Source organism: Choristoneura fumiferana, chromosome Z, assembly GCF_025370935.1.
Source record: "Choristoneura fumiferana chromosome Z, NRCan_CFum_1, whole genome shotgun sequence".
Taxonomy (NCBI): Eukaryota; Metazoa; Arthropoda; class Insecta; order Lepidoptera; family Tortricidae; genus Choristoneura; species Choristoneura fumiferana.
Window position 1 is genome coordinate 32771500 of NC_133472.1, and position 15420 is coordinate 32786919.

The 15420-nt window shown below is 37.7% G+C and overlaps 1 protein-coding gene across 3 annotated transcripts in view; it reads right to left on the reverse strand.

Annotated features, from left to right (window-relative positions):
• SLO2 (slowpoke 2) overlaps positions 1–15420 on the reverse strand; it is a 149259-nt gene that overhangs the window by 12347 nt on the left and 121492 nt on the right. For 2 of the 3 annotated variants that reach the window (XM_074097341.1, XM_074097332.1), the window contains exons 14-22: positions 14492–14641; positions 14266–14419; positions 13018–13098; positions 6727–7077; positions 6503–6637; positions 6211–6322; positions 5290–5475; positions 4859–5068; positions 375–467 (exon numbers count right to left, since the gene is read on the reverse strand). In XM_074097341.1, coding sequence (XP_073953442.1) covers positions 375–467; positions 4859–5068; positions 5290–5475; positions 6211–6322; positions 6503–6637; positions 6727–7077; positions 13018–13098; positions 14266–14419; positions 14492–14641 — 1472 coding nt within the window. Of the gene's footprint in view, positions 1–374; positions 474–4858; positions 5069–5289; positions 5476–6210; positions 6323–6502; positions 6638–6726; positions 7078–13017; positions 13099–14265; positions 14420–14491; positions 14642–15420 lie in introns of all 3 variants that reach the window. The other variant, XM_074097322.1, reaches the window with a different exon arrangement.

Here is a 15420-nt window from a genome sequence, read left to right on the forward strand (position 1 = left end):
TCTAAAGACTACAGCTAAATCTAGAAGTGGAGTTACTTAGTGCTATGTGATTGTAATTATTCTCTAAAGTGATTCCTAATTACTAACTTGGCAATAGGTAAATTTTATAGAACCCTAGGCTTTTGACTGTCGAGTAAGACATGTGATAAGTATTTCTGAGTTTCATAAGAGTATTATTAATAGTGCCTTGCCCATAAAACCTGATCTTGAAAGAACATTATGATGATTATAGAGTAGGTATTGACACTTTTTGATCACACCAATAACGCCACCGAGTCCTTTCACAAGGAATATGACTGGTATCTTTTGTAAGTTGAGGTTCGGCAGGTATAATTTGGAAAGTCCATGTGAAAGGGCTCCGATAGTAGCCTTACCGCCGGCGTACGCTCTCCGTAGCAGCCGCCGAGGCAGCTAGTTGCCTCCCGGCGCCCGCACGCCGGGAACCCTGCTCCTTCTCCCTCCTCCTGCTGCAACTGTCGTGTCACAGTTTTTCCGACTATCGCCTCGTCAGTTTGCACACAGTCTAACTACAATCTTACAATCAAACGGAGAAGGCAAAACTATACCAAGACAGGTTGACACGGTGGCGAACGACAAAACAGATTTACCAACGCTTACGGCACCCAAAATATCATTACAGATTAACCTTAATAACAATAGGTACGTTAAATGCCAAATCGAGCGTGTCGCAAACGAATGACATAAGTAAATCATTATAAAGTACCAATTGAGTATACTTCAGTCAGCATCGAATTATGAAGGTTACCTACTTCTTCACTTAAGTCCTCATCTTACGAACGTATGAATTTGTGTTGTGTAATTTTCTCGATACCGGTTTATTAAATATTCATGTCCTATGAGTAGTGTACGAGCTTTGTATAAATCTCAGCGCTGGTATTGAGAGGATCCTCTGCTATTGCGGGGTAGCTGTCGCAGTTCCGACAATGCAGATTATCTCAGGCTTAGGATTAGCCTAAAGCCTAACCTTTTATTCATAAAAATTGATAAAGCATGGGTTAAACAAGAGTAAAACAGTGCCATGATCTGACACCTTGAGCGGCTGAATTGTGAAAAGGGGTTACACAGAGTATCTCTCACATAAAGGTTCCATTTCCAAACAAGGTCGGAACCCTGAAAACAGACACTGAAATGAGAATTTAATTATCGATAACAAGGTTTAAGTAGGTACACACTTATTGTTTTTTTTTGTTAATACTTGTGTACTTACCTCAAAAAGTTACTCAGGGAGATGATACACCGTCGCTACTTTAAGCCTAACTGGGCCCCATTGCATACCAAATTACAAGCTAATAGTATTAGCGATTGCTTATGTATATATATTGGAATTCACTAATACTATTTGCTTGTAATTTGTTATGCAATTGGGCCTGGATCTTATACTACAAACTTCGATTTTCGAACTCGTATCGTGTCGTAGGTACCGTTTGCGTAAATAATTTTAACAAGAGCGCAAGAAGGACGAGGGCGACATGATACAAAGTTTGAATTTCGTATTAGCCCCCTGAACCTTAAGGCCCTAGCAGGAGATATATTTTTACATTATTCTTTCCACGGAAGAATAAAAACAAGTGGAAGTGCTATTGTCTTGTCACTAGTCTAGTATCGAAACCACTGTCGCCATACTCACACAAATACGCCGATTGTCATATATTGTATAATGAACAAATCGTCTGATTAGTAGCTTTTATTTTAGTAAAAACTAGCTTAAAACAACAGACCTAATAATTTAAAACTTACCTTCGAAGTTTATAAATGGTTTACTTTAGCCAAGTACCTACAGAAGGCATTTACGACGTTTGGTAAGCTAGATATGATAGAGTATGTCATTAGGCGAGCAAGTTCAGCTACTCAATAATAGAGGGCTTCATATTCCGTACAAGGAATATTAACTTTAATTAACTACAAACCACCTACAAACTAAGGTTGATATTTGTGTCCACGGATCCGTGTTTGTGTCATTTTATGATGGACAGAAGCGTAGGAATAGTCATTGTTTTGAAAATAGTGCGTAACATATTAAATGATGAATTAGATTATCGATATCGATAGAAATCATTTGACAAAATAAGTCTAGGGAGTTCAGTGATACAGTAAAATTAACGTGTTAGTTAGAATTTTATATAAATTTTATAGTATATTATTGCCGAGGCCGGGAAATGGCAATCCGTATCCGTGGAATATTTATTGAAGGGCAATTCGTGGATTCGTATTTACGAATCCGCGAATTACCATTTCCGCCGAGGCATACACATACAGCGCTTTTCTCCAATAATGCGAGGAAATAAAACAAAATTGTGAAAGTATTCAATTAAATGATTTGGCACGGTTATAAAATTTAAAGTTTTGGCATTAAGCTTTCCCGCGGTACATGTTTTTTTTTAAAGTTCACTACACGAGTTATATGCCATTTCATAACAAATAATAATTTAATTTAAAATAAAATCATGATATACCCGTTAAATATATAAATTTAGTTGTATGTGGTGTGACAGTAATGAAATTGTAATGAAATATGCTAAAAATTTCCCGACCGCTGAGAGCGGCCGGAAAGTGATTTATATTTATTTTACTTTTTATTTGTGGCAGTCTTTTTTTTAATTTGTGATGGAAGAAATTCGCGTACCACGTCATACATAGAGTAGCTTTCAGCCTTTATACTATGACGAAGGCCTGACTATTAAGGGTTCTCACTATATGAGTTTTTTATATTAATTTCAACTTTATACCTTCACGCGATCCTGAGAAAAGAGGTTTCACAGACAGACAAACACGGACGGGGATGGACGGACAACGAAGTGATCCTATAAGGGTTTTTTTTGAAGTACGGGATCCTAAAAAATTACAATCGAATACATAATTATTCTCTTTTATCGACATCTATCGACAATTTAGTCAACCCGACTACCGACATCACTTAGGTAACGAGTAGCCAAAGAACCATTGTAGCGCAATCGTCGTTCTATCCGAACTTGTATATTGCCATTAAAAAAAAAACCTTTGCAGCGAGTAGCAAAGCACTTTCCAGAACAAAACAGTCAAATCAATCTAAAGTAAACCTTAACGTAATGAGCTTAAGTTAACATTAACTCGAAGCTCTACAAAATATTAGTAAAATTACGGAATAAAAGATAGGGGCTGTTTCACCATCCATTGATTAGTCTTAACTGGCGGTTTAATGTGATGCCGTCTCTGTCTATTCGAACGAAACAAATAGAGACGGTATCACATTTAACCTTCAGTTAACAATAATCAATGGATGGTGAAAGTGGTGAAACAGCCCCTTATTGTTTAAATTAATAATACCGTACTTAGAGGTGGTACGAAATACTTCCATTAGTAAGATTTTTTTTCCTGCTATCATTTTTACATTCCAGAATTAAGCAATACGGCATAATTACTGAAAAACAAGAAATGTCCCGACACTACTAAATGTGACCATACTCTACGCAATGTTGAACACGACTGGCATCGAGTAAGCGTAACATCGCTTACTTGTGGCACGCACGCTTCATCTACATAGCACTTCCACTTTTTTTAATTTCCTTGTGGGCGTGATTCTTTCTGTTGGTTAAACTGCCACCGTTATTTCAGCCTTAATGGGAAAATTGTAGAAAGTGGCCATAGAACTAAGTAACTATTTACGTTGTTAATCTACATTAAAAAAAAAAAAAAAAAGTGACATACGAGTAAGTACTCGATCGCAAGTTTTCTTTTTATTAACCTGTCCTCTCCCAGAGACACAAATTTGTGCCCAAATTCCTTTGATCCTGTTATCCTGGGAGATGACAGATTAATGAAGTGAAGAGCCCTCCAAGATTAGAAAAACTTGAGAATGAGTATGTTACTAGTATTTTTATTGTTAACTACCACCAGTTACGCAGCCACAAAAGTTACACATGATGTAGGTAAGTGAAATATCTACCTGACCTATTTTGGGTACAGTAATGGGTACAGCATACGGTAAGCAGAAGCGGGATAATATTAATAGTGCCAGCAAGTGTCCTCGGAAAAAGCATTCACGTTTAGTGGAAATTTTGAATCCAGACAACTAAGTAATCCAAAATTCTATTATTTTTATTATTTCAATCCCATGCAGTGATTGTTGTATGATTTAACTATCTATAGGCTATGATGATAAAATCCCCTAGAGGTAAAATTATGTAGATTACTCATGAATTTGTACAGAATACGTGAATATTATGTTTTCTGAATCACGATGTAATCTTTGGAATATTTCCTTTTATATTGTACTAATACAAACATGCAAACATCTAAGTACAACAATAACAGTACTGAGGCGGGATTGCGATCATCGAGTAAACTAAATCATTTTGGATGTTTTTTTTTAGTAAAATGTTTAATGCCAATCTTGTCTGTAATGTATTTTTTTTATTCAAGTCATAAAATGTTATTTCGCGTCCACGCAAAAGCAGATTTATCACTGAGAAATAGGTAGCAGTCTGCGATAAAAAAATGTTAAGCACGTGTAGTTCAGAAGAAAATTATGTTTCGCGTGAAGAATATAAAGTTATTATGTAAATGCTAACTAAATTACAGACACGTCACAAGTGTTAGGCTGAAGATGTGAGTCAATAAGTTACAATCATAGAGTAAAGTGTGACGATGCCCCGCGATAATAGCATCAAAAGGAGTAATTAAAAACCCGAAAATACAGTCCAAGACTCGGACTAAAAGATTTGTATGCATACATTTGATAAGGGAACGGAATTTAAAAATTATGTCAAAATAGTGTCTTTTGAGAGATTTCAATTAGTATTTGAAAAAGAAGGACTGTATTTAAGGAAAGCAAGTCTGAGTGTATATATATCCGACTCACCGATGGACGCGATGGTCGCATTCTCGCCAGGCGTGACCAAAACCAGTTGGAGGGGTTCCGTGTCGACATACTCACGTGGTGAGAGGGATCGGCTAGGCTCGTGTCCTGCGTGCGATAAATCCCGATAGGGATTTCACACGAAGTCGAACACAGTTTTTGGTATAGCCGACCATAAGTACGAATCCACATGTCCTCTTTCGATATTTTCATCTGTTAGAAGTCCAAGATTTATTATTTAGTACTCCACGTGGTTTGATAAACTTTCATTTTAATAAATACATATTAATTATTCAATCGCTGTACGCAATGCAATTAATTAATTCGCAAAAATTGGTACTGATGAGGATGAGGTGAAATGTCGCATTATAAATTAATAAAGTCGCTTATGCTTTAGGTTACAGGGCATCGCAATTTACATCTACCGGACTTACTGAAGTTAGAAAACCAGATCCGGGTGCTTGGTCCACTCCCAGTAGAAGGCGGACGAACGTTATGACGTAGTCTTTGACAAAGGCTTGGTAGAGTAGAGTGTCAAGCATGGAGGCCGAGAAGACCGAGCCAGCCGCGAATGGTAACCGGAACATGTACGAAATGTGCGACCCACGCTCCTTCTCCAGCTGCATAAACAAATAATAGTACATTACTGTACTGTAGAGGCCAGGAAGTAGGGGGTTGCCGGCCAAGCAGATATAGACGGCCGTGCCTAGCGAGCCCGGATAGGGATGCGAGGCTGGCAACACCGCACGTTCCTGCCGAGGCTTGTATAATGCTTTTCTCAAACATGACATGAAGTAAAATAAAAAAAACAAGAAATCAAGCATGGCGGGACGCTAGCTGGTCGCCCTGGTGCGTGCGCGCGTTTCGCGTTGGCTGCTGGTGCGGCGGCTGCGGAGCGGGTGCTGTTAGCGTAGGCCGTGCCCGAGAGCGCGTGTTGAAACAAAAGACGGTCGCAACGCCGGCCAGCGGCCTGCAAAGTTGTATGAAATCTCTTTGCAGGCCGCTAGAGTGACCGCGGGCAGGCAGGCGAGCCGCAGCGCCTGCAGCGCGATACTTGTCGGCCTATTTTTTGTAACACAACGTCAATATTTCATGTCATGTTTGAGAAAATACACTTGCAGTTCATCAAACTTCTTGTAGATGGTTTTCTTTTTTTGCAATAACTTTCGAAAATATTACCGCTCTATTGACTTTCATTGCTCGTCTCACATTTATATTAGGTACATTTACGGTTAAGTAAAAATTATGTTATTTTTAACCGACTTAAAAAAGGAGGAGGTTATTACTGTTAAAAAAGCGAATTTATTGAGTTAAGATTACTCAGCTATGAGGTAAGTATCTGTAGGTAAACTTACCTTTTCCATTTTAGATAAATGCAAGGCATATTTATCGTGAGCCCTGAATTGCATAAAACGCATATTTGATGACTGTGATAGTTCCGTAATTGATTTAATAGATGGAAAAAATCTGAAAGGAAAAGAATTACGTTATCACAGGACCGACTTTTAGGTAACTCTTTGAAGGCATTCTGATAATTCGCTATTGCATCAATATTCAAATACATAATAAATTGAATGATCGCTTCGCCAAGCAGAAGTTCGATGATTAAAATACAAAATCATCTACGTGTAAAAGAACGATTTTTACTTGAACATCGTCTGAACGGCCACAATTGTATTACAATCTGCTAAACTGTCCTCTTCAGCAGAATTAGAAAGCTCCTTGTTCACTACTACTACGTTTTCCGCCAGTGTGATTCCGGCTCTGAGTAGATCATCTAAGCTGGAAAATGGACGATAAAATATTTTCATAAATGCAATTTTATCGCGAAAAATTTCATGCTTTTAAAATAAGTATATAGAATTAATTACCAATCGATTGAACCAAGCATCCAATAAACCAATGGAAAATAAGAAATGGCATCCAAGAATGCAATATCTGGTCTTCTTTCCAGCAATAAAATAATTGGGTTCAGGGAGGTCTTTGATCTAAAATGCGCTCGCAGGGGTATGATGAAGTTGTAGATCCCATTTGAAGCATAATCGGCTGCTAGAATAATAGTTTTGTTCTGCCATTGGTATTCTTTGGCGTTTCGGTAGGCGCAGTGCTCGCAGACTTGAGCCAGTTGTAAGCAGCACAGTGGCTTCTTTTCCTTCAGCAAGTAGCATAAAGTTGGACTCACGCCTATAAACGTCGACACCGGCGGAAAACCTTTTACAATCCTGGAAAAACTTTACTTGATGATGTCATCTTTTTTACATTTAAATATGTAAGACATGGCTTATATTCCGTAAGGCTAAAGCAAAGCTTAGGAAAGTATTAATAGATAAAATACAAATTGCTAAATACTTAAAAAGGATCTGTGAACCTTAAGTTACCTATCAGAGCAAGAAGTCTATTAAAGACAGAAGCAACACAATAAAAGTGTTATACAGGATGGGCCCTGTAATTTAAGCAAAAAATGTAATATAGACCCTTTAACTAATCAGTAATTGGTTCCAAGTCAGTAATCAGTGTCCAAATGGGTTGAAGTAATTAAAAAAAAAACCGTTATTAATTATTTTCTAGCAAAATTAAGCGAACCAGCAATGTAACAGCGGACTATAATATGTCTAATCGGAATACTTGAAATTGTCATTTACGATCGTATTTGCTCTTGTTTCGTCATAATATGTTAACGTGCGTTGTTATTTATATATTACTACCTAAGACCAAGAATGCAGATACTGCCTGTCGCGACGTCTCGCGAAATGTTAATATTGTACATAGCAACACTAACCTTTCCCGCCATGTTCCCTATAGTCTATGGTGAGTTAAATACCGTTCTTTTGTTACCCGACTGCCCGAAGGTAACCCTCCTTCTTTGTAACTTTCAATCGAGTAAAGGTCTAATTTAAAGTATTTATTAATTTGTGAAATAAATTATTTTGTCAACGTGCTGCAACCTGCAACTCCTCTGCTGCTCGAAAGCTAAGTGGTTCTAAGTGATTTATTCTCACTCACCACCTCTCTAGCCTGAGTGGTGTTTACTGGACCAGACACATACATCAAATTACATACGGCAGATGAATTTTCCTGTTCCGCATGTAGGTTCTGATTTGGCGTGTTCGGTACCGCAGTTTATCCCCGTTTCTGGGCGTTTTAGGCTGAAAGACAGGTACCGTGGGACGCTGTGGTATCTGGTATGAAGGCCGACATGTGATCACCTTTGTCCTCAGTATATTTAAATTGTATGTGTTGTTTGAGTTGGTCCAGTCTAGTGGCTCCATGCAATGGAAGTCATAGTATGTTTTATAATTACAGATGGTGCATTATTCAAATACTTAAGTAAAGGCGAAGCAGATTGATTATCTCATGAAGCTAAGCAGCAGGAGAGTCAGTTCAGTGTAGGAGAAATAGCAGGTCAGCTATGAAGTCCATTATAAATTGCCTAGATTCAGATTGATGAATTGTAGTTGCCTTATGTATAAATCGGTGAGCAAGCTGGGTATCTGGGTCCATCGTACGCCGGCGAGCGTTGATCCAGAGTTGAGTTACATCTATAGAGTGCATACACTCCACATACCTTGATAACTTATTATTCCGGCTTGTCTCGCCGACATGGTGGAGATGCTGGGATTAAAAATCTCGTTATCAATATGACATCTGTTGTTTCAAACAGGCGCAACTGACATTATTTTATCCACTTTGTAGCAAATCTCTTTAAATCACAAAGTTTTGTCAGTCATCGTCATCGCTTTTTATAAAATGCTATCTTTATTTATGCTAAAGATTGACGCAAAGATCAGTTAATATTTTACGTAATCCATTTGTAAGGGGCCTGGCATTGGTAATAAACTATGTATTAACCAGAAACTGAGGAAGTCAGCCATTACTATTAGCTTAAGGATGTTGGTCACTTGTCATTCCGTTCCGTTTCCGTGTGTGCTATTGACATCTCAGTCGCTCGCGATAGAAATGACATTATTAAGAGATCTTTCACTGACGTACGGCAATATTTTGGCAAAGCAAATAGAATAGAAGTGAAGTTGGCTTTGTAAACAAATATGGCGAAATTTTCTTTGCAAGGAGGCGTTGTAAAACTTTTGTGAAAAGTGACTGAGATAACAATTTGAAAATAATAATGAAAATAATAATAAAAGTCAATCCCCAGAAAAATGAAGAGAATTGACTTGCATATTCTACAGCCAATCACATTATAATGATAAATGCACTAAAATAAAGACATTTTCAGAAAGAAGAATGAAATTAAAGGATCGATGTTACAACTGTCTTCAGGTTGGGCACTAATCTGAACAGTGCAGATCCAAGAAAAAATTCGCTCCTTGTGGCGATTTTGGCCATAACCAAGCATTGTGTCCAAAACAATTTTCTGAGAACATTTACCAAAACTAGCATGGAAGCTTCTATCAAAGCGTAAGTATGCTGCTGTTGTATATATTTACTCGTATAGTATAAGGAAATCGCATAAACTTTATAACCGACAACTCAAGACACTACCTATAAAGGATTAAGAAAACCTAAAAATTCCACGACTAATGTTGTTGAGAGTGTTAAGGTAGTCGATTAATCAAGTGTGTTTTGAACTATCTAAAATCAAATATTGTAGACGGATAGCCAAATCGTTATTGATTGGTGTAACTCAAGCAAACTAATAATATCCTCAAACTATTAATATGTCAAGTAGAATTGAAGAAATAAAAAGGAATAATCATTTGACAGTCCGAAATGTAAATCCTGCCGACTTAGCAACCAGACCAACGTGTCCAAGGAAGAAAGAAAAAGATGGTTATCTGGACCAGATTTTTTTCTGGAAAATTCAACTCAGTGGCCTACAGGTCCAGTAAGAGAACTTTCTTTCCTGTCTTGGGATGCTTTATCGAACACTGACTCATATTGCAACCCTCAATCACAAACAAGGTAGAACACAGTACAGATAAGGACAAGGATCAAATTTAATCAAGTTGAACAATGAAACTTGCAAAAAATGGATCTGTTTATACACCTGCTTAGCTGTCAGGGCTATCCATTTAGAAGTTATTCAGGACCTGTTATTTCGACAAGAGACGTATCAACTCTAATCACCTCAGATAATGCTTTAATGCGTGGACAACCAAATCAGATGGAAGTTCATACAAGAAAATACATATAAAAGAAAAACTAAAATCGGCGGGAGCAACGCAGTCTTTGGATTGTTATTGTTTGTTTTGTAATAAGTAAATGTTTTTTATTTCCTCGCAGTAGTGGTCGTGAAAAGCACAATGTTTAGTCTCTGCCAAAAGTGCAATAGATGAACCTATTATCGTAACTCCTTCATCTACTGCTCACTTTCCATCGTCTACAACAATGTACTTACAGTCAAAATGCTCGGCAAAAAATCTTACGACCGCACAAATTCATTGATAGTAAATCGTTATTTTTAACTATTTCTCCGAACTTTGAAACATTAGGATCACTTTGTACCTCCTATAACTTTAATATTAGTCTAAGGATTCTCTGTTTACATTTGCATAAGTTACAGGGCCCATATTGTACCTATAACATTATTTAAATGGGTAGTAAAGTAACATTAAACACCGTGGTATATATTGTGCTGTTATATTGTCTAAATTCTAACATTCAACATATATTTAGTAATTATTCATGCTTAAAAAACGATTAAGGAAAAGTGAGGTAGGATAACTCGAAAATAAAACTGCGGATTATTATTGAGGGTTTTTAAGGGGATGCTAACTTTACCTCAAGTAGGCAGATTAATGATTTTTCTTACTACTGTATTTATTCCAAACCTTATTGACACTTGTCTACATAATATTATTTTGATGTGTAACCAAGAATTGTACCTTGTTGTTCATTGTAACAGGGTTAGTACCTGTCAAAGGACACTTCGACAAATATAGCCTGTTATAACCGATTCACAGCAGGCAAGTGTGTACCTAATCGATTATTATATTTAAGTACAGTAAAAGTACTGTTGTATAAATCGATCGTAAAGTGGCAAACTTGTGGCGTGCAAGCTGCCTGGCGTCCACTTAAGTACATTCAAATAGTAAAGCTTTAGTAGGTAAGTAGATACGAGTATTGTGCAAACTTTCTATTGGCTTGTGCATACCTATATGCTTATACTCGTACCTACTACTCCACGTGTTTTTCTCCTTCAAGAAATACTGGAATATGTTTGTAATATTTTTTATGTCCTTGATAATTGGTTTGATTTATGTCCTTTCTGCAACTAGTCATTTGGGTGACATTTCTAACGTGATACAAATTTAGTAAAACAAACTGGAAGTATGTATAAGAAGAAGGATGCGGAGCTTTGGTAAGACTTCTATTGTTTATTAGGACACAATCGAGAAATTTAATATGAAATAACCATAATATAAGTTTTTTTAACACGAACTAATGTTTACGTCTAGATGGGTTAGTGAAGTAAACAAACAGAATCTATCGTTATATTTCAAATTGAGACTGCCAGAACTTGCATTACAAGAAACTTTTAAAATTGACCAGTCTAATCGATTATCAAATATAACAATAAAACCTTAAACTCAACACATCCCCACAAATGATTCCACTTGGCACATAACTCATACAATTTCGAAACATTCCGTATTCTAACAAAAAGGACGTGGCAGGAGGAACCATCTTGTGCCTTAATAGCTTTTCTATCTTATTTTTTTTCTGATGATGAGCCACCTCATTAGTAAGTGCTATACTAAATTTTAGCATTCGCCTCTTGTTATTTCAGACCAAAAAAAAACAAGAAAAATGAATGAACGGCGAACGACTCAGTGTAATTGCCGCTTAAAACTCCTCGTCGCATTAAACATTAAACAACACAATGACAGCTAACATCATTTATAAAACTTTCACTTAACTCCTTATACATAACGTGTGCTAAATCTGGGCTCGAATTCTAAAGTGATGTTGCAAAATATAATGACACTAAGGGGCTGTTTCACCATCCATTGACTAGTGTTAACTAATGGTTAAATGTGATGCCGTCTCCGTCTATTCGATCAAAACAAATAGAGACGGCATCACATTTAACCGTCAGTTAACACTTATCAATGGATGGTGAAACAGCCCCTAAATGATATCGATATTATTGTCAACCTAATTTAGGGTTAAAGAAATATCCTTTAGTTAGTCGCACTTCATTAAACAATCAACGTGAATTATTTTTAGGGTCCCGTACCCAAAGGCTGCCAACTTAACCCTATTACTGAGACTCCGCTTTCTGTCTGTCTGTCTGTCCGTCCGTCCGTCTGTCACAGGGCTTTATCTCTTAAGCCGTAAAAGTTAGACACTTTAATTTTTCACAGATTATGTATTACTGTGGCCGCTATAACAACAAATACTAAAAATAAAAAAGTTACAAATTAAAGGGGGTCGTCCTACGAATAAATGGGTCGTCATACAAGAAACGTGTTTTTTTGGTTGCTAGGCGGCCAAGGTTGTCATCTAGTAACGGCCCTATGCCGTTTCAATGTTTACCTTTAAGTTTGCGATTTTAATGATATTTTATAAAAGCTTCGATAATATAATATTGACTGCCTGATTGTGTGGTTTATTCGTTTATAAACATTTATTTTGTATCACATTCAAAATGTCAGCCCGCCATATTATACATAATCATAATAGTAAAAGCATTTCCATTTATCCAAAACCCCCGACGCAAAAAGAGGGGTGTTATAAGTTTGACCGCTGTATGTGTCTGTCTGTCTGTCTGTGGCACCGTAGCTCTTAAACGGTTGGACCGATTTGAATGCGGGTTTTTTATTTGAAAGCAGATTTTCTAGCGATCGTGCTTAGATATGTTTAATCAAAATCGGTTTAGCCGTTTTTGAGATATTGAACTTTGAAGTGACAAAGTCGGGGGTTTTCCTACTTTTATGTCAAAATTACAATTGGAATGGATTCCTATTGTTTTATTAGGTATGTCGCTAGCATGGTACGAATACGTTGTAATCGTAGCTAGATTGAAGGTCGCCGTTTTTAAACACTTGACCAATCTGAATCAGGATTTAATATGATGAATACTCGTTAATGCTTGCCAATCCTTTGCTCAATTGACCTCGGCGAACAGAGTAAATTGACAGAGTGCAAGTGGGTTTAGTTAAGTTTTATGACTGCGGATTGGGGAGTGGTCAGTCGCTCACCTGGTGAAGTCGTTGCGCCAGGCGCTGTGCGGCGTCTCGCTGCCAGCCAGAGACGAGAAGCTGCTTGTAGTGGCGTCGTCGCTGGAGGCAGAGGCAGAGGCGGGACGGGGCGATGGGCCGGGTGGGGGAATTTGCTCAGGGGTATATACACATACACAATGCACACAGTTTATAAATAAAATACCTAGCCGTGTACCAAGTACATACTGGCAGTTTTACAATATATTCCTTTGTGTATAGTTCAAGTGTCATGCTGCAATTTGTGCTGACTAAGATCAGGTCTGGTTACCTAAGAATAAGAAAATTTAATTTTCAAATTTTCAACTCTTTGTGCAACCAAACCGAAATTTTGTGAGTAAAGATTCTAAAATGTATTAAGCTAAGATTAAACCAATATTATAACTTATTTTGTTACCATTACGCAGTATACATTTATTAAGTATCATCTAAGAAAAGGGAGAAAAAGCTATCTTGGTAACTAATTGTCTGAGAACGTATTTAATGGCGATACTTTAGAGCTCTTGGTTTGATCTTGGTTTGCTTGATGGTTTGTGATTAAAGTAAAGGTTTAATTTATTTTTCATGAGAAGTGTGCGTTCAAAACAGTAATCATGAACCAATTAAACTTTCCTAGATCTAGTTGAAGAGTTTTGTGGTCATAAAAATGAACGTAGTTAGTAACAATTCTGCAAACGATTTAACTTTGACGGGTTTTTAATGTTGACTAACATGTGGCTGTGAGTTTTGTTTTTAATAGATGAACAACTTACTCCTTTCTCCTCCATTATAAAATGAAAACCGTTCAAAGGTTTTGATCATACGCTTCCCAAATTTAACCATAAAATTAAACATAAGAAGCGACGCAAAGGAAAGTAGGAAAAGCTAAGCAAAATACACTTACATGTAAGAACAATGACGAACGTATTGTGCGGGGTTCATGCAGCTTGCGTGATCCAGTTCTGCTATCTAGGGAGTGAATGTACAGGCTAAAACAAAAGAAAATAAAAAATAACACAACAGTTAACCGTGTTGATGAATTTCTTAACGATCGAAGGATCATTTTATAAATGCAATGAACGTGTTTGAATACAGTATGCATACTTAGATCAGAGAAAAAAAGTTTGTCAATAAATCTAACCTTCGGCATTAAAACGTAAAAAAATCTAAATCGAAATAGAATGTCGAAACGGAAATGTATAGCGTGCATGTAGATGCAGTGGAAGCTGAGGCGCATGTTGGAGAGCTTACGCGATCTTCTCGGAGGGCGAGCGCCACGGCACGTCGTCTTCCAGCTCGTCCTCGCTCTCGTCCGCCTCGGGGTCGTCGTCCGGGTTGTCCTGCGGGATGCTCGGGCTGCTCGCCACCATGTCCGGCACCGGCAGGATCGACGGCCGGCGACTACCTACTCCAACATTACACTTTCTTAGTAACCCACATTACCCTCATACCATTAAACATGTAGGGAGCATTGTACCTCTGCGATAATTTAGGGCGTCCGGACTGAGGAAATTAGTATTATCTGGCTTAGGTAACAGTAAGTGACTGTCCGTTGCGCTGTCTGTGCCTGGGGAGTCTTTGAGGCAAGTCCTGGAGTCCGATGCAGACGTACCTTCGCCGTATTTAGCTGTGTACGACAGAGCACAATAATTAATACTAGGTACTACCGAAGTTCAAATTGAGCCCATTATGCTACAGTAATAAAAAACAACTCGAATTACTTGCTTGGCAGCAAGTCCTATTTGTATAGTCAAGTGACTTTATTTCATCGATTCATAAAGTTTTAAACTGAACGAGTGACTAGGGATATTTAAGTGAATCCCGCAGACCATCTAAAGAAGGAGACGCGCCAGTGGAGCGCTGCGTTCGGCGTTGTTGAAAGGTACGCATGTTTAAAAGTGGCGTCAGCGGTATCGGAATAAAAGCAGGTTGTGCATGTGCCCTTCTTTCTTTGGTCTGCGGTCAATGCCATGTCACATGAGTATCGATAAAATAATTGGAATGCATCGATTAAAATGTTTTGGATGATTGAGTTACATACTTACTATAAATTACTTTGCATGACATTAATACACCAAACAAACAAGATTTGCACAAACTACACAACAATGATAGCCGACGGAGTCCAAACACACTTGGCGCATCGTCAGTTTGATTGACCTATTTCTTTTAAAATTATGAATTTTGTATGAGGACGATGCGCCAAGCAATCGATATTCTGTTACTAGTGTCAAAGTCGATTTTATAACCCACGACGCCCAATGTTAAACAAACAATGCATATTAATTAAAGCAAAGAGTTAAGACAATGAAAAGCGGAGGACAAAAAGGAACCAAGTTCCGATGGCTATCGCTAAATCGCCACGTACATTGTGCGGCACGATTGTCGACATTGTCAGTAACCGGT